This window comes from Adiantum capillus-veneris, chromosome 9 (genome assembly GCF_014529385.1).
Source record: "Adiantum capillus-veneris isolate H3 chromosome 9, ASM1452938v2, whole genome shotgun sequence".
In the NCBI taxonomy this organism is placed as follows: domain Eukaryota; kingdom Viridiplantae; phylum Streptophyta; class Polypodiopsida; order Polypodiales; family Pteridaceae; genus Adiantum; species Adiantum capillus-veneris.
The window spans coordinates 137,594,934-137,620,866 of NC_140939.1; the positions used below are offsets into that span (position 1 = coordinate 137,594,934).

Below are 25,933 nucleotides of genomic sequence, written 5' to 3' on the forward strand. Positions count from 1 at the left end.
TATGCCCACAGGGTATACTGTCCTCTGGTCGGCCAATGTTACTGTGAAGGGGGCAAGTTGAGTAGGCCGCAAGCCTAAAGCCATCATAGTGAACTCAGGCATCATGTTGATGCCAGATCCACCATCCAAAATTACTCCTGAAAATTGCCGACCCAAGACGGACATTGTCAAGCGAGGGCTTCTATAATCAGCGAGGGGGGCAGCGGGATTGGATATCAAATAGGATTCGGATGGTTTCACTGGGAGGTGCCCGCCACTAGGACCTGCTCCAGGGTAAAGTGATTGAATAATTGTAAGGGTGTCGCTTCGAAAACTCGCATCTAGCCGCAGCATGTCATAGAGTGACACTTCTTGAAAAGTGTTCTTCAATATTGTCTCTGCTGTAGGCTTTTCTTTTTCTTCCAGTGGCTTTTCAGGTACCTTGATCTGCTGTAGATCAGTCACTGCTTCCAAGAAGGCTTCATCAATATCGGAGAGCAAAGATTTGGATTCTTGCTTGTCACTGAGTGAGGGCTTGGCGCAAGCTGAAGGCAAAGTATCCATTGTTGGGAGAATGTGTGGGGGAGTTGAACGTGTTGGAATACTAAGACCGAGAGCGGCTCTCTGGACCCGGGTGAGGACGCCCGCTGGCTCCTCTACCAACTGCAACATCTCTTGAGTGGTAACCACATGGGCGGAAGGGGGTGGTTGAGGAGTGGTGCTAACTGCTATCAAATTGAGCTTGGGAAAGGTAAACTCATTTTGGCTTTGACTTGGGTTCGCAGTCGTGGATGCACGAAGTTTAGGGCAATCTTTACTATAGTGATCGTTCATTTCAGGGCAATGACGGCAGGGATGGGACCCTTCGGGCAAAGGGCATTTGCTTTGATAATACCATATTCCCCGCATTTGTAGCACAAAATGGGCCATTCAATGGACGAGTCGAAGGACGAGGTGGTCCTTGCTCCTGGTGCATGGAGTTGGAGGTGGAGGCATAGAAGCTATGAGGTAGGGAGGGAGCATGGGTGTGATAAAAGCTCTGAGAGGGAAAGTGCTCTGCATACCTTGCATAGGAGAGGCTGACAATAAAGGTGGCATGTGGTGTGGATGGCCACAGGGAGAAACCATGTTGGATGCAGGTGATGGCCCTTGTTGAAGAGTAGGACCAAGACTTTGCTGTATTTGTCGCAATCCCTTGAGGTAGTAGCAGTCCTTGTCCTCATGCCCAGACTTTTCGCAGAAGTGGCAATAAGCCCGAAGGAGATAGTCCTGTGGAGGGTGTCCTAGAGAGCGACACGAGCTGCACCGTACCATAGCTTTAGTCTCATGCTGAGACCGAAGCTCTTCTAGCTCTCTCTTCATTTGATCCAAAGCCTCGTGATGTGGGGGCTTCTCCTGTCTAAGAGAGATTGATTTCTCCTCTTGAAGAGCGCGTTGTAGTTTTAGGGCTTCAAGTTCCCTACGTAAAGAAGTCAAAGGGTCAGATGGACTCTCCAAGAGTACAGAGGCAATCTCTACCTGAGAAGAGTCGGTAAACAGCTTCCTTGCCCCCTCTATCCTAGTAGCAGCCGTAACAAACTCCTCCAAGGTGGCATCAGGTCGGAGATTCTCTCTCAATTTTTGATGAGAAGTCTTTGGAAGAGCCTTCTCTACCCATTTCTTGACCATGAACGCACCTGGTGGCTGAGGAAGCTTGGCAACCAGAGACTTGGTTTTAGTCATGAGTTCTACAAAAGTCTCCTCTGGCTGGAGCACCATGTTGGCCAACTCATCCAAAACCTTTTCCTGGTAGTCACATGGTATGAATGCTGCACAGAACTGTTGTCTTAAAGCTGCCCAAGTTGCAAAATGGTTCTCTGCAAACTGACTGTACCACTTGTCTGCTAAGCCGTCCAAGGTAGATGGAAAGAGTACCAAATAAGCATCTTCTCTATTAAGACCACGACCTCTACAAAGAGATACAAACCTCCTTGCATGGTCGTCTCCATCTTCTGAGGACAGTCCCTTGAAGATAGGAAACTTGATGCTTACCTTGGTCAAAACATTGGTCAACGCCTCCATGGCCGCTTGCTCAGGAGCCCGTTGCTCAATAACTTGTAACAAAATGGGACAGAGCTTTACTGGGGAAGGTGACCTAGAAGATGTAGAACCGGATGGAGGTATGGGTGATGAGGTTGGTGGCCTTTTACTAGGTACCAAAGGTTGACGTCTTCTATTGAAGTACTTCAGAGGACTCAATAGTACGCTTTGACGCTTTAATGACCGCCTTGTATGTGTCATGCAGTGACCACAAACCCATCCAAGCTTTGGGCAAGAAGACCTTTAAGTGGCTAAACACAGGTCTAGACTCTACTAGACCAGGGCAAGTGACTAGACCACCTGGCTGGACCAGGGACGAGGAAGGACTAGACCAAGGACGAGGAAGGCCTAGACCAGGATGACAGCTGGTTGGACCAGGGCGAGAGAGGACCAGACCAGCAGGCTGCACAGTGCAAGGCAAAGTAGGCAAAGTAGGCAAAGCTAGGTAAAAACCAGCCAGCTCCTCGATTTGTACCTCAACAAAGAGTGAGACTTCAGTTGAGGTCCCACCGGGCGTGCCAAAAATGAGAGCACCTGTAGCGCGGATAGTGTGTCGTGCTCTCTACAGTGGGTGCTCCTCACTGCAATGTGCGTGACATCTCACTCAAAACAGAATAAAAACAAAGGAAACAATAGATAACATCTGATCAACACAGAGACACAACAGCAGACCAGAACATAAGGACTCGACTATCTCAAAGAACCAATACAGACTCTGGCGTGGCAACACACTCAGCTCAAGCCCAGAACTCACAGGTGCAATGGGGTGTCGAGGCTCAGATGTGCAGGGATAGTGCAGACGTGCTGCGTATAGACTCGCTCTCAAGACGACAACGCTGGACCATATATGAAGAAGAAGATAATCCCGACCCAACAGCTACTACTCACATGTACAATCATAAAGAGCCACCAACGGCTCATAAATGTCAACCATCTAAGTCTATCCCAAACTGGTGGTGACCTGGCCACGATGTCCACTAGACCACCGTCCGTATCCCTGCCACATGTCACTGCCCTGCCCAGAGAGTCCATCCAGTGTGAACGAGACCAGACCAACTGTACAAACTGTGTGTCCTGTGAAAGCGACACAGAAGCTTGCTACAAAAGGTAAAGCCGGGCTTTTTATGCCTATCAAGCTTGACCTTTTTGGCAAGTAATACATTCACGTACATATGCTTCAATATCTTGCCGCATACTTGGCCAAAAAAAAAATCCACTTTATCATATGTGTTGAAGGCATTATTCCTCTACGACTAGCAAAAGGAGGAGCATGGCACTCATCCATAACTTTATTCCTCAAATCCGTTGTAATACATAAACGATTGTCCTTCATTAAATACCCATCTTTAATGACATAAGAAGAATGTGCATGACCATCCATCAAATCAGCCCATATAGCTATGAAATCAACATCTGTATCATACTTTTTACACATCACTGATAAGTTGTGAAATGCAATAGAAATGGCCGCTACTGAGGAGCAACTTGAAGTGGAAGAGACAAAGGAGATTCTCGTCATTGAGATCTGGATGTGATTGCTAAATACGTTACGATGATCATGATTCCCATTAAAGATCTCGACAGGGATAGTGATGTGAATGTTTAGTAATTGTCGCCTTCATGCAAGTACTGGATATGTGTTGTCTAGTGCGTCAGTCCTTAGAGTCGGTGTCTACTGAACTGGTTGCTCGCTTACGTTGGTTTTGTAAGCGTGATCGAGGCCGATTACATTTCTTTCAAGAGGAGGGTATGTCACAAAAGTGATGACGTGACGTGACCTAAAGAACAAGCTCCGGACAGAGAGGGGTCAGGGCTACGGAAAGATCCAGAGAAGTGCTATCAACTTGCAGAGCCTAGCCGAGAGACTTGAGAATAAAGACCAAAGATTTTAAAGTTGTTCCAACTTATGGGCTCCTGTCCGACAGGGCCTAAAGGGACACTAGAAGATTAAAAGGAAGCAAGAAACCCCAGATCGTATGGAGATGCCAATGTGGCAGCACTGTACGAACATTCTGCAAATCGCGCTAGCTGCTGACATGGCTCTTGTATGGATTTATGCGATTTGTGCTGACAGCAGTAGAGCTAGCTTTTAGGACCCAGATGCTTTTAGACATGAAGCTTTTCACGTACACTACTTTTGAAGGTCCCTAAGGCCTATAAATGAAGTGACAGGGCCTCAGTCTCATGCACATACATTTGGGAGCACTGCTGAGACGAGGACCCTCGGACATTGTACTTTGTGAAGCATTAATAATAAAGAAATGCGGAAAGGGGCACCAGTCTTTGGGACCAATCTCTCTAGGGGTGAGACTACGCCATGCGGTGTCGTCTCTCTCTCGATTTTGTTCATTTCTTTCAGTTTTTCTCACGTGTGCTGTGGATCAATACGTGTGCACCATGGTTTACCAAGCAATGGCATCAGAATCATCAAAAGGAGCAACAAGAAACTTCTCATGATCCAAATAGCCTTGAATATGCATGCGTGGCTTTTCAAGGATCCATGTAGCTTGGGCCTCTTTCCAACAAGAACATCAATACCCAAAGCATCCACCATTTGCGTAGATATGAAATTTTCAGTTGCACAAACATCAAACATAAAGAGAGCGGGCTGATCCTTAAATTGTTCCCAAGCTTTACATACAACTCTTGCTTTGTCTTCATGTGGTGCATCCCCTTGTATATCCAGAACCGTGTGCACTTTAGGGTTTGCATTCTTAATCTCATCATTCTTCTTTTTGGGGCAATCTTTGCCCATGTGCTCTTTACTTCCATAAGTAAAGCACTTACTTGCCTTGGCGCATATACTCCTTTTCAAACTCCAAAGTAAACCCATTAGTTGCAGGTTTGAATGGACGCTTCTTGAAAGGCTTCTTCTCAACTTTCAAACTTCATTTGTTTGAGGTTTACTCCCTTTTAGATGGCTTTCCAAAATTTTGCAAACTAGCCCTCTCTTTGTCTTCCGTAGGAGTCACATCCTTGCCCGATTGCAAAATTTTCGATTTCAATGCTTTTATGGGAAGAGCCGAAATCCAGAATTTTGCATGTTATGACTAGCCCTCTCTTTGTTTTCGTAGGAGTCACATCCTTGCCCGATTGCAAATTTTTTTATTTCAATGCCTCTGTCGCAAGAGCCAAAGCAATAAGCTGAGGTAAAGTATCCTTAGGATGCAACTCCTTCCCCTTTTGGTACGCAAGAAGAAAGCCTCCAATGAACATTCTCTTCTTCTCCGCCTCAAACATAGACGACGGGGAGGCTTGTAGCAAAGCTTCCCAAAACTTCTCTACATATTGAAGAGCCTTCTCACCCTCTAATTGCTGAATTTTGTCCCATTTTTGAGTGATGGTTTGCATTGCATTTGGTGGTAGGAATTGAGCAAAGAAGCGTTCTTTAAAGACTTTCCAAGTCCTGATTGGTTGAGGTGATAGCTTTACGGATATCCACCCATGTGCAATTGTACCTTTCAAAAGCATACTTACATGATGAAGCATGGATATTTTGGTGAAGACTTCATCGGCAAAAGCAATATCAAACTGAGCAACAAATGCCAACCCTTTGCTTGCATCATACTCATCATAGAAAGCATCAAAGTTCACGGATTTATTCCCGTCCTTGAAGATTTTTTGATCTACACACATAGAGCATCACTTTGATCACAAATTTACACTAAATAGACCTAAGAAGATGAGTCATATAGACACAAATGTGCTAACAAAACATTGATGACACGACAATCGAGATGGATACAAAATGAAAAGTACATGCCACAAGGGTGGCTTTTGTAGCCATGGGGGTGCAACCCCTTGAGGCTTGAAAGCTTCAAAGTTCAAAAATATGGCTGTTGGAGAGAAATTGACCATTAGAAACGGTGAGTTTTCTAAATTTTGAAAAATCTTGATCGTTGACCAGCCGTCCCCTGCCGTGCCCAGGATGTTCAAGCTGCGACCCCAGCTAGCAAACCCAGCTGCCATCCGTCCCAACACGTCCCCACCCGTCCCCCGTCTCTAGGGGTCGTCCCCTCCATCCCCTGTTACTATGTCTGATAGACTGATATCAATGTTATTGGGTCGGATACTAAGAGGACAAACACTTGTATACTTCAAAGACAAAGCTGAAATGAAACAAGGCACACAACAAGCCGGAACGGCTAGAACGGCCAGCTCCTCCCTCAAAACTTCTCTTTATTCACGGGAGACAGTTCATAGTATCATGGACAATACAATGCCACACTTCCATATCGAAGCAAGTAAATAATTCAGCATTGCAAACAAGTGAATGTCTATGTTAATTTTCCACCCCGCTTGTTCCTTCTATCTACTCTCTCAAGTGCCCACATTCTCCTCCATCTGCTTGCAATTGTCTTCCAAACAAGAAGCCACAATCTTTGCAAGCACGTCGGACAAAAGAATGCCTGCACGAGAGTAGATAGAACGAAGCCTTCGTGATGGAAGTTGTTGAATGGCTGAAATCTTCAATTCCGATGCACTGGCAACGGTGCCCCTGCTGCAGCTGAATGGCCAGACTCCTTAGCTCAGATTTGTAACCAAGTGTTGATAGGTTTGGCCAAGCCTTTGCTGCCAAAGTATTGAGTGATATTTGGAAGAATAGATACTATCGCGCAAAGATTGTTGAGCGAGCAGCAAAGACTTTTCTTGCATGAGGGGAGTTCCATAGGCCCTCTTGCTTTGCTTGAGGATGGCCTCCCATCAAGCCATCAATGTCTGATGGTCAAGCCGTACAATGTATTGGGACAAAAGGTATCCATGCGATCGAAGGGAGCCATTCTTCAAAGACCCACTATAATCAGGCTATTGGCCTTGCCCCAAAGGCCTATAGCCTCATACCCTCTCTAAGAGTCTCATTAAGAGCTAAATCTAAGATCCACTCCAGGGAGCTACTTCAAGAGGTTAGGAAAATGCATTTCCTAACTAGAGGAGACTCTCATTGAACGTAAAAAAGCCTTCCCTTCTCTAGGACCTAAAAAACGAAGCATTTGTACATATCTTGACAACAATCAAAACCTTGATATTCCTTAAAGCTCTCATCCACTCAAGAGCTTGAAGCTCAAAAGAAATGTGCATGACAAATACACCCCTCATAAGGATTGACCCGATCAACTACACAACCTCCTATAGGACACAAAATTGAAGCCACTCCCCAAAGCTCCGGGTGCAACCAACAACCATGGGACCCTAAGCTACATGCAATCGACTGCCAAGTATATAGCTGCACTCCGTATGAATCAAGGAGTTCCATTGCAGCAATTGACCGACTCACTACTCCATGCAAGGTGAGGCCAAGCTCGAGGTGCTCCCATGCCTGCTGTAATCGACTGCCCTGCATATAGCCTTGTTCCATATGAATCAAGGACTTAAAATGTAGCACTGACAGACTCTCCACTCCATGCAAGAAGGTTGTCTCTAGGTGAGGCCAAGGTGGAGGTGCTCCCATGCCTGTTGTAACCGGCAAGTGACCTAACAAGGAGGTAGGACAGACAGCACCACCGCGAACTGACTTGATACAATAAACCCTTGCTCTTGAAAGAGAACCAAACACTGGAGACAAGATAACGCGGCAGAGTTTCCTACACAAATGCACTAGCCCCTAGGGTAGGCGCCCCTTGTCGTATAGTCACCGTGCACGGACAATCATTAACAAGACTTCCAAAATTATTCATCTACTGCCACAGGAATCCACCTTTATCTATGTGCTTGTATTTGCGCACTCTATACTATGTCCGGCTACTTAAAGCTTACCTACTACCTTTTTGTTTCGTAACTCATGAAAGTTTACAAATGGTGCCATACATGGGCAATTTTCTCCTTAAAGCCTTAGTGAATCCAAACTAATTCATGTGTGCAAAATAGAATATACGAAGGAATTTTTCATAAGTTAATCTTCATCAATTCAAGTTTCAACTATAGTCGCAAATAGTTAAAACTCTTTAACATTTCGGCTTTGTATTCTATTACGCTTTTAGCTAAAGTTCAATCATAAACTTGTTGACGTATACTTTGTTTGACCTACCGTCTAAGTTTAAATTAGTTTTTCTCTTAAATTAGTTTTTCTCTCTTTTTGTTTCGTAACTCGTGAAATTTTACAAATGGTGCCATACATGGGCAATTTTCTGCTTAAAGCCTTAGTGAATCCAAACTAATTCATGTGTGCAAAATAGAATATACGAAGGCATTTTTCATAAGTTAATCTTCATCAATTCAAGTTTCAACTATAGTCGCAAATAGTTAAAACTCTTTAACATTTTGACTTTGTATTCTATTACGCTTTTAGCTAAAGTTTAAAAACCGAGCTGAATTCTTTGGCATGCTCCATCGATTTTTACTTTCTATTCTTTGTGAAAGTTCAAGTTCAATGTACTGACTCCCTCCTTTCCCTCCACCTCCCTCCCTCTATACCCGGTCTCCTCTCACAATGGACACATATACATATGAAACCTACAACACTTCTTTCGCTTTTCTGTGACCCTGAAACAAAACGTTTCAAGACCACGAAACAATTTGTGTCACACTAAGCCAGCACGATGAGGCTGTACCTCACATGTTGTGGCGTCTCATTTTCAGCATTTATTTCATGAAATTGAGCCCAGCGCTACTAGAGTATCACTATCTTCTAACTAGGGTGTGGTGATGGGTGCTTTGGGCTATTCATCACACATGCAACCATCTTCAGCAACTTTTGGCAGATTAAGCCTGGCACAACCCAAGCATGACTATATTGTGGTGCAATTCTGGGTGCGTTGGGCTATTTGATTCACGCATTGTGCAACCATCTTCAGCAGCTTTCTCATCATGGCACCAGTCCTCCCAGTGCCCTACCCATACCTTTTGTAGTCTGCTCCTTCAGTCTCCCTGTGATTGTCTCCATTTGACGGACATTTCAATTCAGTAGAGTTTGAAAATTTCTATGATTGTTTCCAGCCTTCTTGCATTGCTCCACCCATATTAAGAGTCTATGTCCTGTACGTTGTTGAAAACAATTCGACCAAAAGGACCGTGTGTGTGAGTGCGCGCGCGTGCACTCACGCGGGCGTGGCGCCCATAATGTTTCGTTTTTGTTTTTTCCTTTCATGGGTATATGGGGTGGGGAGAAAGGGTGACACCTCAATTTGTTACAACTTACCAAGCATCAGATGCGTGTGAATCATCCCCGTTGCTTCCAACATGGAGGTAGTAATCAGAATCTAACTCCCACAGTGCGGGCTTTGATTCTTGAGGCTGAAAGTAGCCTAAAAACCTGTCAAATGGTGAGAAAGAAAGTCAAACATACAGCAATCTTTGAAAAACAGCGAATAGTACTAAAGAAACTCACAAGTTCATGGCATCTTGCTTTTCGCCATCAGTGTAAGTGTTGCTATAATAGCGTTTGATTGATTTTAAAAACTCCTGAGATTGAGTGGCTGCCCTCCACTTGCCGTGCCTCTCTGGAAAAACCTGCAAGCCATAATTTTAAAGAGCTATAATAGATAATCTAGAAAACCCAATAAAAACCGCTGGCTCACCAGTTAAATACCACTGATTCCTTGAGGCAGCCTACCTATCCAATGTCTTAAACTTGCACCATGCTAAAGTGAGTGAAGTGCAGTCAGGATAAACTCTTTTTACCTAACCTGGACCACCGTAAACTAGGAGAAGGGGCCAACTCTCCTACACTGGCAATTTCTCATCAGACATATTCTTGACCAATTTTAAGGTGTAAAATGCTTTATTGAAACCTTGAAAACCCATTGGCACTGATCAACCCCTCCGCCACACAAAAGTCTTTAATTATCGGATGACAAGCATATACTTAAACTTAGGTACATGCATACCCACACACTAACGTATATACCCTTCTAAATAGTTAACACAAAAAACACATATACAAGTATGTAGATGGGTGCGTATGTGTATAAATATCGGGCACACCTATACAAAGGGGTGTATTGTGTGTGTGCATGCGCGCGCACACAAACAGGGTGGTAGTTGGACCTTACAGTATTATGAGCTGCAGAACCACCATACTGCAGAGCTAATGCATCTCCCATATTTTGATACATATCCATCAGTGCACCAGCAATACTGCTTTCAGGTTCTACTTTGACAACATCTGATAAGCCCAACGCAAAAAGCTGGAGACCCAAGGCCGCTAGACCATACGCATACTGAGCGACATTTGTCCGATCAAGACAATCGATGCAGTTAGTTCTCAGTACCCCACTCTGATACCTTGCTTCTTTTGAGTTCACCTCTTTGTCCTTGTTTTGGGGGCCATCTTCAGATACTCGTTCAACTTCACCGCTCTTCATGCTACAAGAATGTAACACCTTTGAGACCTCCATAGACTCTGTTAAAGACCTTTTCACATCTTTTACAGGAGACACTTTTGTAACCACATTATCCCTTCACAAAAATTAAGGGCAGGTAGCTTAGACAAGTAATGGAGAGAGAAATTTGTGACACAAAGACACATGTATGCAGGAATTTTTTATGCAAACATAAGAAAAAATGACTTGAGAGTAGCAGTAGAGCTTGCATGCATAAATTATAGAGACCAGAATACACATATGCAAGTATGTTACACTTGTTGGACAACTATGTTAGCGTGTGGACTACCTATATGAGAGCCAGTCAAAAGTAAGCTCTCCCCCTCAAGCAACCACTGTCTCTCTTTTTCCACTAACAGAAAAACAAGACAGGAAGAAAGACTAAAAGAGTATTATTGTGTATCATTAGAGCAACACAATTAACAGAAGAAAGGAAGTCATAGCAAAAGAATAGAAGCTGCAAATTTCAGCACATATTTACGTAAGTGAATCACTGATCATTGTACTAATCATTGACACAACTAAGAGACAGTAATCAAGCTTCTATCAATGCATAAAAAACATGGATGCAAGCTGAAAATTCTTTCATTTTGTGCACATAACAGTGCGTTGCTTCTGAACCAAACAGGGGAGAGATTATAGATGCTGAAAACAAAGTAACTAGATCAACTTGTTAAGAGTATTTTTAGGTGTTGGGAGTGAAAAACCACTAATTATAGCTTCTGCATTCTATTTGAATGGCCATGAAGCCAAGCTGCAGGGGTCACGACTCCAGAGCAGCACATTGCCACCCTCCTGAGCATTGAGAGGAAGAGTTTACAGTGTCAACTTTCCTTGGCAGATTCCAGCATAGACCAGATTCAGTAGCTTATCAGGAACTATAGCAGATAAGGGAAGCCTGCACGAGCCAAGCTGGCCTGGGCGGTCATCACTTACCCACTTTGCAGGGTGGTCTTGAGCTCATAGATCCAGCTTTGCTAGGTATTCTCATTGTCTCCGGTCTCCTCCAGGATGATGAGCCTTGGAAAGCGCTTATTTCGGCCAAGATTCAAGCTCGTGTTCCCCAAGCAAGAAGCCCGTGGCACCCCAAGATTCGTTGAATTTTGACACGAATCACTTTAGAGTCTAGACGGGGAGGGAAGGACAAATTTTCCACGAGCTTGTTGAGAGCCAGCCACCAGGAGAGGCTGCAATCTGGCCTGTTTCAACGGTAACCTTCTTGCATGGTGTCACAAAATGATGACATGGCATGTCCAATTGATGAGATCTAAAATTACAAGTTGTTCCAACTTATAGGGTCCCGTCCGATGGGGCCCTAGGGACACTAAAGAATTAAAGGGAGAGGAAGATCGCGGAATCGTGCTAACTCCACGTTTCATGCTAGCTGGTGACGTGGCAGCCGTACGGAACTCCGTGATTTGTGCTAGCAAGAATTAGCGCTAGCTTTTGGACCCCGAAGCTTTTGAGTTTAAAGATTTTCATGTACTACTTTTGTAGAGCCCTTAGGGCCTTTAGATACGAACCCAGGGCCACTCTCTGCTCACTCTTGCTGACGAGCAATAGAGTAGAGAGGACCCTCTAGCCTTGTAACTTTGCTCAAGCATTAATATAAAATAAGTACCGAAAGGGGTGCCAATCTTTGGGGCCAATATCTCTGGGCACGAAACTACGCCGGGCCATGTCGACTCAAGTAAATTGTGATTAAGGTTGTGAAGTGTTTTTAAGTGATTCTCTCGTGTGTCGTGCCCGATTTCTGACTCGGGGTGCCCAAGTCTGTAACACATGGAGAATAGACTTTACCAGCCATTGATTTCCTGCGCAACTAGCAAGGCCATATGGTATGCGGTCGACCATATGTAACTTGGGGTCCCATGGCAACTCGACCTGCACAAGAGTTATGGAGAGGGTTCGCTTTTGCAACATGCTTGAGGATGTTGATGTGTACAAATTGAGCACACTTCGGGGAGGGTTAGCTATGAGGCAAGACATCGAGGTAGTGCTCCAGGAAAATTGGAGTTAACCTTTTGAGCTTCAGGCTCCAACCTAGATAGGAGCTTTTACAGAGATAGAGGTATTGATCACAGCCACAGCTTGTACAACCACAAGACAAGGTGCAGGAGGACAGTCTGCTTGCTTGCATTTGGTACGAGCCAGCCTTGGTCAGTGCACCTTTCAGAAAATTCGAATTTAGCAGCAGCAGCTGCTCGACCATGGTTCCCGGGTCCTAATTCTCAGGAGGCATCTGAAGGGGACTAGAGGTGGTGGGCTTTCACGGCTCAACCTACAACTAAGGGATTTCAAAGCTCGACCTATTCTTGAGGGTGTCACAAACGGAAGCGCACACGAATGATCAACAAGCTAAAAATGAATAGACTTTCAACTCAAAAGAGTTAAGAGGGAGAAGATCGACATAGTATTCGGGAATAGAAGATGGGCTGGTCCCCCCCCCCCCAAGAGAATCTTTATTAGGAAGAATCTTTTTACAAGCACAAAAGCTAGAGTGACCCCTCCGTTCTAATTCATTGAATTCGATGGTAGATTCCTTCCCGTGTGGGAAATTCCCGAGAGACGAGCTCTCAATTTCGTTTCTGTCAATACCTAGAGCGTGAAGCCCTACAGACTGTTCCCGATTCCAAGAACAGAATCCCTGAGCATAGGCCGAGGCCTCCTTGCTCCTCCGTCGTGGCGGACTACCTGTAAAAACATAAACACGAAACAACAGTTGGTATAGCAAATTCACAATCGGTACCTATCGCCCCAAGTGCAAAAAAGAGAACTCCGCATACTTGCTTCGCACAATCACTTGCACATTCCTGGTGGGGGTGCTCCTTGCTGCTAGTGCTCGTCAAACCAGGAGGCTGAGAGAGAGAGTGGGCTGCTTTTATTGGCATTGCGGACCAGCAAGAATAGAGGAGTGAAGCCGGTGAAAATAGTTGTTGAGGGAGTGCTAGAGGGGAGGGACTGGCCGCAGAATTGGCTACACAAGGGAGAGAGAGATCACTATTCAGTCGGATGGAACGAACGCTGGCTATTTTTCTAGAGCCTTGGTTTATTTCAAGTGGGCGGCCAGTCACTTTTTTAAACAATGTGTGAACCTATTTAAAAACTCCATAAAACTTAGCGAGCTGAAACCCAATGCTGCACAAGACTTCCCAGGCGTCCCTGGATGCAGTTCTTAGGCACAGATGAAATGCAAACACAGATTCCTCGCGGAAAAGCATCTGTTTTTCTTGGAAAACCGTTAAAAAATATTTGAATTGTGATGTTGATATTCCATAAATTCCTCAGCTAAACAAACAATAAAACCATGAATAGAGCACAAATACCTAGTTGACGATACAGCATTTCTTTGGTGCAAATGGGACTTCACCACATATGGTTTGCCGCTACAATAAAATCCAGTACGATCAAGTGCTTGGCTTGCAACTCCTCCAAGTACTGCTAGCACATTTGCAGACTTACTGCAGACACAGTTTTAGCAAACGCTCTGTCACAAATATAAGGTTCAAAGCAAACAACATTTTTCATACCTCTTTGCAAACTTATGAAAATCCCAATGAATAAATTGCAAACGGCTTGCTTCAGGCAGGATTTTGTTCAAATAATCCACAGCAATTTCAAACTCTCGACGCAGCATCATCTCACGGGGACGCTTTTCAACTTTCTATTGAAAACCAAAGGACAAAAAGTGAAACTTCAAAAAGGTGAATGCGAAGGACATAGAAATCAGTTGTTAAGGATTTGTGATCCAAACAAGATGTTTTGTGTGAACATATGTGTGCGATATTGAGTACACACGAAACGCGCCTGTACAAACACACACTCCACCCGCCTGTGGGAAACAAACTCAAAAGGCTGTGCACATACATCAACCTCACATAGAGGCAACACACCTATATTGTTACCTTGATGAGGTTCAGGACAATGATGGGATTTCCATATCGCTTTTCCAAGTCTTCAAAATGTGATCTTGTTGATTGATAGGTTGGGTCATATCTTTGGACTGAGACGTCAAAATTTCAAACCTTAACATCTGGCTTTCATGTTAATTTTAATTAAAGAAAGCAAAAGTAGACCTCCAGAAACCCACGTATAATATCAGGTTTGGGGCTGAGTCGGGAAGCTTCCTGTGACCAGAAAAGTGGAATTGATCCTCGCATTTGAACGACAGATGCAACTTCCCACTTTGAGACGGGTGACTCTTCCTTTGTAATGATTTGTTCTGTCTCTACATCATTTGCGACTCTTCCCTTATCATTGACTCCTCTTTTTAAATACCTGATTGACGCAAAAGGAGCTATAGCAAGTTAACAACAAATAATCTAAGTGAATGGCACAGAAATCTGTCTATCAAGTTTCTTCCAAATACTCAATTGTTCACCTTGTCCCTGCAAAATGGCGAGACCTTCTAGCAATCAATGTTATTGCAAATACACGCCCAAAAATTGACATCTTCACCTACATAGGGAGAGGAAATATGAGAGCAATAAGCACATCAAAGCACCTTAATAATATTAAAAATGGGCAAGACAATTGGAATCAAAAGACTGAAACAATTTCCAGCCAATCCAAAAACCAAAATCAACGAGAAGCGGGAGCCAAAAAGCTTCAATGTCCCTTCTCTCCCTCTTTCTCCTTCCCCCCCCCCCCCAAAAAAAAACATTGAACGGGTCCCTCCCTCCCTCTCCCACCTCATAAAGAAACACTGGGGATCTCTCTGCAGATCAGTGCATGGTTACAGATTGCAAAGCGACTTCTCAGTAGTTGTATCTATTCGAAGACCCATAATAAAGGACTGCAAGGGGCGCCTGCCTTACGGACCACCGCATCACTCCGCTCCATTGTGTCTTGTCTACAGTTTTCAGTGCCAATACTTTCTGTTTCAGTCTAGATCAATGGTGTGTTGTCTGGTTCATCGCCTGTCAACGACTCACTGGTTACACTTCTTCTCATGGATCCATTCTTCCAATGACGGTTCAATTGTGTGCCAGAGAGAGAGAGAGAGAGAGAGAGAGGATATGAAATGAAACTAAACTTCTTTTCATAACGATTGGGCTAAGACTAAAAATTAAAATAACAAATGGTCTACTCCAAAACTAAAAATGGCCAGTGATGAATAATCTTTAGACAACTCAAATCAAATAGAACATGACAAACCTGTTCAAATGATCCATGGATTAAAGCAACTATCCACCGACAATTGTTAAGAGTTTGGCGAATAGCACGCGTAAGGAAGGAATTCCAAACAAACATATTCTCATACGGCATCCTCTCAGCTTCATCCACTAGCATATTTCTCTGTAAGCTTTGCATCATCGGATAAGTGCAGCTAAAGAAAAAATCCTTCGTCAAATCAACACTAGAAAGTAATTTTTTGTACCTGGAGCATGTTATTTAAACTTTTAGACTCTCTCTCTCTCTCTCTCTCTCTCTCTCTCTCTCTCTCTCTCTCTCTCTCTCTCTCTCTAAAGGCAGCTGTGTCCTGTGTACAAAAGAGACCTCTGGAGATGCTCAATGGCCTATCACCCAAAGATAGTACAAAGTTCGGATAACAATGTGAGAGCTATGTGGATATCAGGTGGCATGTATGATGAATGCAGAATTAACCACTAGGGAGGTCCATAAGGCCATGTGATGTGGCCATGGTCCCAGCTGAAAAGAACTGAAGATCTTGTCCATGAGTGAAGAAAGGAGTATCTACACTCCTCCACTGCCCTAGAGGAGCATGCTGAAGACTGAAGTATCCTACTGACTACGAAGAGTATGTAGCAGCTCAGTCCAAATGGTTGTCAAAATGGTGGATGTAGGAGAAGATTGTGAGTCGAGAATGTGAGCACAACAAGCCTTCCACATGGTCCACAGAGTGATTGTAACAAACTGTTGACGTGTCAAAGCCTAAAGAATGGAGCCAACTTAGAGATGCCGGCTGAGGGGCGTAAACCCTAAGAAGAACAAGTAGCAGAAGAAGAAGAAGTCCTACCAACTTATGGGGACCCCGTCCGATGGGGCCCCAATGACATAAAGGGATTAAAATAAAGCAGGACTCACACACGCACACAAGAAATTGCGAAGCTGGCTAATGACGTGGCAGATTTCCGAAAATCACACTTAGCTGATGACGTGGCATGTTGTACGGATTTTCGCGATTTGCACTTTTACTTCTTACTTTTTACTTTTTTGGGCTAGAGCCGGCAAGCCAGCAAGGAACTGCCTTTGCTTCGCGTGCACGCAAACGAGTCAAAGACAAATTACCTTGCGGACTTGCCCACAAGGGGAAAAGCGCCTCCATGCCGTATCATGGCATGTCAACGGGGAATGGAAGCAAGTTTCCCCCTCGGGGGAGTAAAAAGTCTTTTCATGCCATGTTAGTCAGTCCATGTTCCCTTGTTAGTCACGCCACCCGAGGGTAACGTCGGGAAATCACCAAACGAATTCAGTGATGCATTTAAGGACCAAGGCTGAGAGAGAGGGACAAACCCTTGTAACTCACAGACCGTACTGAATCTTGCCCAGGTACTCCAAGATTTTCGCCTGGTAGAAAAAGGCCCCCGTCCAGCGGATGTCCGGTAGGACTGCCATACCCAAAGTGGGCGTCGGCTCAAAGGAGGCATCCCGATCCGGCCAACCATGGTCACCAAGGCCCGCTCGGAAAGCCCCAGGACCATGTTAGGCGAGACCGCACCGTACGCAATAACTACAAGCCCTACGAGCTTCAAACACCCTCATGGGCCAGAGCATTGTAGTATCGCGGTACGGCCCCGCAGAGGAATGCTGCAACGTTATCCGCATAGGCACTCCTCAGCTGCAGTCCACGACGACCATTATGGGCCCCGCGGGGGACAACCCAACCTGGCAATCGCTTTCCGCTAATCTCCCCTCCCAGGAGTAACACTTCGGTATCTTCACCGCTAGGATTGTTTAACAGCCGTCTAGCATGTTCCAAACAGGGTCGTATTGAGCTTCTGAGATTGTCCAGTTCAGGGCACTGTACCAACAGGTGCGTAAGTGACCTTGAACCTTCTTCCATTCCGCACAACGGGAAAGTCCTCGATTGTGCCCGTTCAATCTTATCCTTAAGCATTAAGCCATCCACTCTTGCTAGTAACAAGACTTTCTCCTCCATCCCACCGGGGTTCTTCCCAATGCTCTGCCTAAAGAGGTATCCACGCGTGTCCTCATACTTCCTCTCGATATAAGGATCAAGGGAGACACATTGATGTGAGTGTTCCCAAAGCTTCCAGCTCTCCTGTCTTGCGGTTTCAACAGAAGCGCCGTTGATATACCTCTCCCCCCATAACTTTGTCCTTTTACACCAAGTCCACTTCTTGAATTGGTTCCATTCTGGTATATTGTTAACCAAATCTGCAATCCAAGTCTCTAATGGGTTCAACTTCCTCATGTCATGTGAGCCCATAATCTCCGCTCCATAAGTCGCCACTGGGAAGACGCACGCCTTGAGAAAGGCCAACCTTGACCACATCGGAATTTTCTTAGAGCACAGAAGATGTTTATGAGCATACAAAGACTTACGTGCACTTTCAATCCTATCCTTAAGGATAGTATCGATCGAGACTTCGCTGTCTATTAAGATGCCCAAGTACCTATACTCCGAAGCTACCTGAATCTCCTCAGGTCCGATGTGAGGTTTGAAGGCAATAAGTTCCTCAAGGTCCCCGTTGAACACGGTCGCCTGGCATTTCTTTATGCCGAACTTCATCCCCCACTTCTCCGCCCAACTATGCAATCTATCTAAACTAGCCTGCAACTCCTCCTTAGACTCCGCAAATAAAACTAAATCATCTGCAAAAAGTAGGCCCTAGATCTTCAGGAGTAGGCCTGGAATAGCCACCCCAAGGTCAGTCGCACTCTCATCCAAGATGTCATTAATGAATATATTAAAGAGAGTAGCGACACGGGACACCCTTGACGCACGCCACGGGCGATTTGGACCTCCTCACTCAACTTCGCTCCCACCCGCACTCTGACCTTGGAAGACTGGTACAAGGCTCGAAAGAAATTCAGGCAACGACCTCCAATCCCTATGGCTTCCATCTTTAAAAAGAGCGCCTCGTGTGGCACTGTATCGTACGCCTTTTCAAAGTCAATATATGCCGCAAACGTCGGTTTCTTAACAACCTTTCGTTTGAGCACAATCTCTTTCAAGGCAATCACTTGTGCCACACATTCTTCCTGAGTCCGAAATCCGGCTTGACCACGCAAGAAGAAGTTTCTTTCCTCAAGTTTCACTGAGATCCTATTGATCACGAGTGAGGTCAAGAGCTTCAGAGAGATTGGAATAAGAGATATCCCTCTGTAGTTGTCCGGATTAGACAGATCACCCTTCTTCGGGATATACACCACTACCGAGGTAGATGATGCCTCCGGCAACTTCCCTGAATCAAACCAAGTACATAGCAGTTTGAAGACTGCTCTTCCCATGTCTGTATTTGGTTTAAATCGATCCGATCTAGTTCCCTTGTCTTGCATAAGGATCTTGAAAAATTCAGGGGGAATGCCATCAATCCCAGCTGCTTTATGTCGCTTGATCTTGCGACATACCTCTCGAACTTCAGTCCACCTAATAGTCATTGATGCCCTCTATTCTAGGCCAAAGTCGCACAGCATGGTTATGCCAGTGTTCTGGGTCCTTGCTGTGCCCGGAGGGATCGGCGAAGACGCGAGAAGCATGATCCTTCCAAATGTCTCGGATCTTCTCTTCGTCCGCCTGCAGCTCGCCATTTTGGTCTCTTAGGGGTTGAGCGGGCCCTCCTTTTCTGCTCCCCCCTAGAACGGCTTTCATATGCTTCCACCAAGCATACCACTCCTTGCGTCTTGCCAATTCGACGCTCTTGAGCATGAATCGTTTGAGAGCCTCTCTCTCGCTTCTCTTCGTTTCAGCTCGCGCCTCTTTTCGGCACTCAACAAACTTCCTCCACGCCCTATCTTCATTAGAGGAATCACTCTCTGCATCCCGCAGAGACTTCCAAGCTTCCCGTCTTCGGTTGATGGATCTCCGGGCTCTCGGGTCTAGCCTAAAGCCTCTATTAGGTCTCTTGGGGGGCCTTACGGAGAACGCACCAACATCTCGAGAGACTCTTTCAGCTGCCTCCTCAAAGCTCTTCGACTGACGGTTCACCGCCGCCTGCGTGATTTCCCCCTCATCCGTTGCTTCTGGTAGGGAATCCCAGAAGTTGTGGTGTAAAAAGAGTTGAGCCGCTGGCTCAATTCTAGTCGCATCAATGGAGGGGGGGGGTGGTGGGGGAGGCTCCGCACACACCGCATCACAAACCAACATCACCTTAACAGGCCAGTGATCCGACACATCCACCGATCTCTGGACACTGGCATGGCCGAGGAACTGAAGGGCCAGATCATTGGCCAAAAAGAAGTCAATGTCTGATCACCCTTTACCACGGGAAGAGTGATACGAGAGTCCAGAGCCTCTCGTTTGGACAATCTTAAAATCAAGGTCTTCACTCCCCAGCCATCTCTTCATCGGGCGCCGTCTAAGATTCCAATCCCCTCCGATCAGGAGAGGAAGGCCCTTTCTGCCCAACCTACGAAGCTTCGAAGCTAACGTGCTTAAAACCTCTGCTCGTTCATCCACTAATTGCCTCTACGGGACATAAACATTTCCATAAATCCAACCATCCTTCATATTTAAAGGAAAGAGTTGAACAAACGAGGAGTTTACGTCCGACATTCCCAACTCAAAGGCTCTGAGTTCCTGGGAGACCAAGGTCACAAGTCCCCTGGCCCCTGGCTTATCAGACCCTGGCACTTGGAATGTCGAATACCCCGCCATTCTAAGGGGCCATGCACCCTGGAATAGTCGAGTCTCTTGGAGACCCACCACATTCCAAGTCTTCTGTAACATTACGTACTCCAACTCCCCCCTCTTCGACCGGAGTCCATTAATGTTAAGCGTGGCAAAGATCGGCGATTTCAACACTTCCATCGCCGGCCTCAAACGGTTCCTATCTCTCCTAGCGAAAGGAAGCGAGATCTTAGCAAACCACCTAAGCCTACACTCCGCTTGGATGACCTGGAGGATATCTAGGGCTGCTTGTTTACTAGAAGTGAAAACATCAAAGCGGGTGCTCCCCGTCCGATTGTTAAGGAATCGATCCAAAAGCTCAATACTTGCAAACAGGGAGGTTGATCTTAGTGCGCGTTTCAAGGCCTTGCTGAATGACACTTCGGTGTGTTCATTAGCGCCCCAAATGCACAGCTTGCCAACCGTCCCTTCTGAAACACCCCTCCCAAGCCTGCCTCTCATCATTACCCGTTCCTCTCTAGCCGGTCTGCTTGGGGCGGCGACCGGGTCAATCTCGGGTATCGACAAGGATCTTAGCCTGTTGTTTTGAAGTTGATCGGCATTCATGACCTCAATGTACCGTACTTCCCTTGTTGAGCTCGGTCCATCTTGGTCTATGCCCCCGCCCTTCAGCTCCTCAGATGGTTGCCCTTCCGAGTTAACTGTGAGGCGTCCAGTCTCAGCCATAGCTAGTGAGTTTTGGTGCCCCGCTACGCACTGGTTCATCCCGTCCTTCCCGGTTTCTGTGAGTTCGGGTTCACCGTAGCAGCGACCAGCGGGGCCCCGCTCCCCATTTTCTGGGGTGCTGTCGTTCGCAGTACTCGGGGAAGCTCCCAGCGCCCGCCTCCCCGAGGGTACCTAGTAGCAGCCCTCTTCCACGTCAGCCCAGGTACCCTTAACTAGTGCTCTTGGATCGTTTATATAATATGGTTGTGAATTCATAGAAAATGCACGACTATACTTTACGAACAGGTTGCTCACCTTTAGTTTGGATGGGTCCGGGTTAGGTATGTCGTTCCAGGGGGATCGACACCCCACTTTCCGGATTGTGGTTGTCCTGCATGTAAGATTTCATGGTCACAACTGCCAACGTGTTGACGAATCAACTCCATCCTCTAAACTCATGGATTCACATGTGGTATCGGTACAATCCGCACAACGTTTTGCTTCTCAATCGGTGGGCGAAGCCGAGGGACAAGCGGGTCCTTGATCTGGGTGTGGTCCATAACGGTCCCGTGGTTAGCAAGACTTTAAAATGCACACCCTACTGTAACTCATCACGTAGTTGGTACACTTGCGGGTGGATCACCAAGCCCGAGGGTCCATGATTTTGGCTCGAAGTAGAGGGTGTTCCGTGAAATGCGATGGGTCAGGGGAACTCGGCGCCTCACCTCACCCGTCTCCCGTTTCACGGCGCACCCACCCTTCCACAAGCGTTGACTGTTCCGTGGAGGGTGACATTGGCACTGCCCCGAGGGAGGGTGGATCGTGAAATGGAGTGGGTCAGGGGAACTCGTCGCCTCACCTCACCCGTCCCCCGTTTCACAACCCACTAGTCCGTCTCAAGACATCACCGCCACCCCTTTAGTTTGGAGTTTACTCTCTCCTTGAGTCAAGGGGGGGACCAGCGAAAAGGTTACACAAGGAGCGCTTTCAACCCACCAACCTCAGCTATATGAAACACCCATCCGCTGGTGGATCGTGAAATGAAGTGGGTCAGGGGAACTCGTCGCCTCACCTCACCCGTCCGTCGTTTCACAGTCCACCAGTCTAGGTTCTGGTCTCAGGCTGTCACCGTCCCCCCTTCCACTGGGTAAGTGTTTCATACCGTTGGTGCGGAATTACGGCCAAAAGCCTCTCCCCCCAAGCGGTCCTCCAGGGATTGTGTCCCTCTTGGCTACCACCGGTTGTGTCATGAGGTACATTCTTTCTCCCCTTGCATTCAAATATGAGAAGCCGAGCCTCTAAACCTAGGGGGGTTGGTTGGAAACCGACGGAAAGTATCTGGGCGTTCAAAGTGTTCCCCCCTTGAGTCCGCTCGACATCCTTGTATGATTTTTACGGAACTTTCCCTGGATGGGTCCGTTCGACATCCTCGGATGATTTTTACAGGGCTTTCCCTATGTCCGACCATCCTTCTTGCCTTCCATATTCTCCCAGTCCCAACCTACTCCGATCTAGCTTTGCAGCTCATACTTGTCTTTAAGGCATTATGATCACTAATGTCCTCCCCCCTCCCCTTTGGGATTTTACTCCTACACACGGAGAGGGTTTTTCAACCGTACGTGGTCCCCCCATTGAGTTTTTGGGAAGCACTTAGTCGACGTCCAGTCCCGCCACGTGGAGGCGGCTTCCCGTTGGCAGACTGTATGGATTTCCGTGATTTACGCTATCAGCTTTTTGGCATTGCTTTTGGACCAGAAGCTTTTGAGTTTGAAGGCTTTTCATGTAAAACTGCTTTTGGGGCCTAGGGCCTTTAAATATGAGGTTAGGGCTCATTCTCTGGCATGCTTCTTGGAGAAGGTGTAAAGTCTAGAGTACCGGCTTGTACTCTGTTGATGCAATATAAAGAAATACCGAAACGGGCGCCAAGGTTTGGGGCCAATACTCTCTGGGTTGGAATTTTGCCACTCCGTGTCGCGTGTCGTCTCTCTCTATTTCAATTCAGTTGTTAATGAAGTGCTAAAAGTCTGCTCAGTCTGTTCTTTTCTATTGGCACGTGGTGCCCGTCTTGTGACAGTGATGGTGCAGATCGTAGTCAAAACTGTATTCCGCTGGTAGAAGTCCAATTGGTGACCTGCACCTAGAATCATCTGTAGAGTGCCCAATCTATATCTCAACGAAGTAAGCATGAAGACGGATCAGTCGGCAAGCCCTGAAAAAAGTTGTGTGGGCTCGGAAATTGCAAAAGCCATGCAACTACCCCCACTTCATGAACCCATCATGTATGCCCACTCTTATCAAGAAACAACAAACTGCCCTCTACACTTGCTGAGCATATGGACAAACCCAAAAACAATGCCTCAAAGACTTAGGCTGTAAAGTACATCTTTGACAAGTCAGATCACGACTAGTGACTGCAGCACAAGTGCCAACAAGCAATCTATCATCCACATGAAATAAAATATCATGCAGTTGATCCCGAGATCCAAATGCATGACCAAAACTATCGCTGAAAAGCAGGGTAGATGCGTTGATCTTGCCATACCTTTGATTGATGTGGACGGTGGGGTGGGTGTCGTGTCCACAAGATAAGCCTTCTCCCAAGAGAGATGGCATACTCTAAAAAGGAAAGAGGATCCCTATCAACCTGCAAAGAAGGCCACTGCCACTCACGAGGATCCCAAGCCAACTCAGCTAGGCGCTTTCCCTACTACGTCCACAATCTCCAAATAGGTGCCTCCTATGTAGTGAAAACAAGGTCAACACAAGAGTGCCTCTCTAAAGAACCTCTCAATCCAACAAGCTACCAATCAGCATCCAACTGCTAATCAAGTGGTACCTCACCCTAGAACTCCAATCTAATGTGATGTTATGATGGACAGTCCGTGCAATGCCAAACACCAGTCTCCCCTGCTGCGCAACAATAGGGTCTCCCAAGTGAGGGTCGAAAAACACCCACCAACCTGGACGAGAATGTAAAAAGTCTCTCTCTCAATGTAGCCATGTGAGTCATAAGGAATAGCCTCATCAATGTCTCTCGTACAAGCTGTGAATCCCGTAGGTAGCACCAATGACATGTGCACCAACCAAGGAAGCATCTGACCAACGACATAAAGAAGCTATCCGAGCACCATCCTATCTAGCCCAATCAATGTGAGTCCTCCGTCCTAGTTGATGGCCTTCTGAATCTGTCACATATTTGACTTAAAGTGGCTACCTCACTACCTCCTCCACACAAGAAGGTGGGTGTCGAATCAAAACAAGACACAAATCCTTAACAAGGAGCACATAAAGGGTGACAAATGCGCCATATCTCAATCAGAAACTGTAAAGATGAATTTGATGGGTGCCAAGCTATGGGGCACTATCCATAGACCCAATCCAAGGAGAGGCACGCGACAAAGCATGGTACAAAAATTATTTCCAAGGCTCGGCCTTAGGAAACAAACCAAATACTGTGCATCTCTGGACCCAAACCTCACTCCTCTCTAGGCAATATAATTGTGTCCTAATGAACTCGAGGCCGTGTGTCAGTGAATCCATCTCAGGCACCCCGCAAAAAGTTGTTCACTAGGCGCCACCAACATGCTATGATGCCAGAGTGAAGAGTCATGCACGATGTAGTGAAGCAAGCCGTCACATACCTAATTCACCACAAGAGCTTTGTCAGCCAAAGACAAATGCAAGGAAGACCAATGGTAAAGTTTCCTCTGATAGACTATAAAACTAGCTCAAACTGCTGCTCAACTAACACATTGATGCCAAGATGAAAACCCAAATATCTGCAAGTGTGTCCTCTGAGTAGCTAAGCGAAATTATCACTTGGTTGGCCTAAAACAACCACGACCACAAGGCCGGTCCGAGTTGCATTCCTATTAATAAGAGTGTTCGTGCAGCTGAGCTACAGCAACAATTTTGTCAAATGAGGCCTAGCGCTCCTCCACGTTGTCTATATCTCTGACGTCAAATATTGAACCTCATCGTATGATCAATAAACAAGAATATAAACAACCTCTACTTTTCAGATGCCATTGCTTTTCATCTGCGTAGTGCTTAATTAAACATTGCAGGTTGCAAGTAAAGCCTTGCAAGTGAAACCATGCTTTTTGAACAAGGGAGAAACAAGGACCAAGGTGCATCAACTTTTACAAGATTGTGGTGGATCTGTGACACATCAGCGAACAGGTCCCTCATCTCCACAAAGCTCGAAGCCAACATTGGTTGTTCTTACAAAGTGTTAGCAGAAGTTAGCAAAGGTCACCATCGACCTTGCCCAGAAGAGTAGAAAGCAGTACACTTTTCCTAAAGCCTCACAGAGAAAGGCATTGAGCTTCTTGAGTACTTTGTTGTTCGTTCCCCTAAAAGCAAGACTGCAAACAGGGACAAAGTAAGCCCGTTGCCCCCACGTGAGATCCAAGAACGTCTCTACTTTGCTAACAAGCCACCCCACACTTCTGCTACACGTGCACGTTGTGCAACCGCCATTCCCTTATTCAATGTCTCGCATGTCGTAAGGGTATTGTGGTCACCTACTGTCTTGCAGTGGGTCACAGGCCCCGCTACACTTACTCACTAGGACTAGTGACGTGATCGGAGTTTGTTAACCAACAAATCCATAGTGATCATCGGAGAAGGGTGGGGCTCCCTTCCTCTAGTGGCGCCGACATTGATATCCCTGCAACACTAAGACTTCACGGTCGACCTAGTATGGATACTAGATAGCTCCCCGTGCTCTATAGGTTACCATGCTCTCTAAGGGCACAACTTGACAGCATGTATGAAGAACACTTACTCAAAGAAGCAGATGAAATCAGATCCTAGGGTTGTTAGGATAAGTTATAACAGACCTTGAGACCAATGCTTGCCACAACATTAAGTAGTGGGACATAGACACCCAATAGCATGATGGAGTAGGCAATGTATACTTAACCATTGCTTATGGAGTGTTGCAATCATGGCTATTGCAAAACTAGGTCCTTGAGGCGGCAACGGAGCACGTATGTGCACGAGTAGCCAAAGCAAAGGCAGGTAACACCAATCTTGAGCGCAACAAACTGAGATTATAGGCTGCACAACA

At 46.1% G+C, this 25,933-nt stretch overlaps 1 protein-coding gene across 5 annotated transcripts in view; it reads right to left on the reverse strand.

The window, feature by feature from the left end:
• LOC147451243 (phosphatidylinositol-3-phosphatase SAC1-like) overlaps nucleotides 1-25,933 on the reverse strand; it is a 61,994-nt gene that overhangs the window by 31,335 nt on the left and 4,726 nt on the right. For 3 of the 5 annotated variants that reach the window (XM_086520207.1, XM_086520210.1, XM_086520209.1), the window contains exons 4-12: nucleotides 15,534-15,756; nucleotides 14,758-14,834; nucleotides 14,467-14,654; nucleotides 14,282-14,379; nucleotides 13,907-14,040; nucleotides 13,703-13,837; nucleotides 10,047-10,452; nucleotides 9,383-9,504; nucleotides 9,194-9,307 (exon numbers count right to left, since the gene is read on the reverse strand). In XM_086520207.1, the coding sequence (XP_086376333.1) occupies nucleotides 9,194-9,307; nucleotides 9,383-9,504; nucleotides 10,047-10,452; nucleotides 13,703-13,837; nucleotides 13,907-14,040; nucleotides 14,282-14,379; nucleotides 14,467-14,654; nucleotides 14,758-14,834; nucleotides 15,534-15,756 (1,497 nt within the window). The remainder of the gene's footprint in view (nucleotides 1-9,193; nucleotides 9,308-9,382; nucleotides 9,505-10,046; nucleotides 10,453-13,702; nucleotides 13,838-13,906; nucleotides 14,041-14,281; nucleotides 14,380-14,466; nucleotides 14,655-14,757; nucleotides 14,835-15,533; nucleotides 15,757-25,933) is intronic. The other 2 variants (XM_086520208.1, XM_086520211.1) reach the window with 1 other exon arrangement.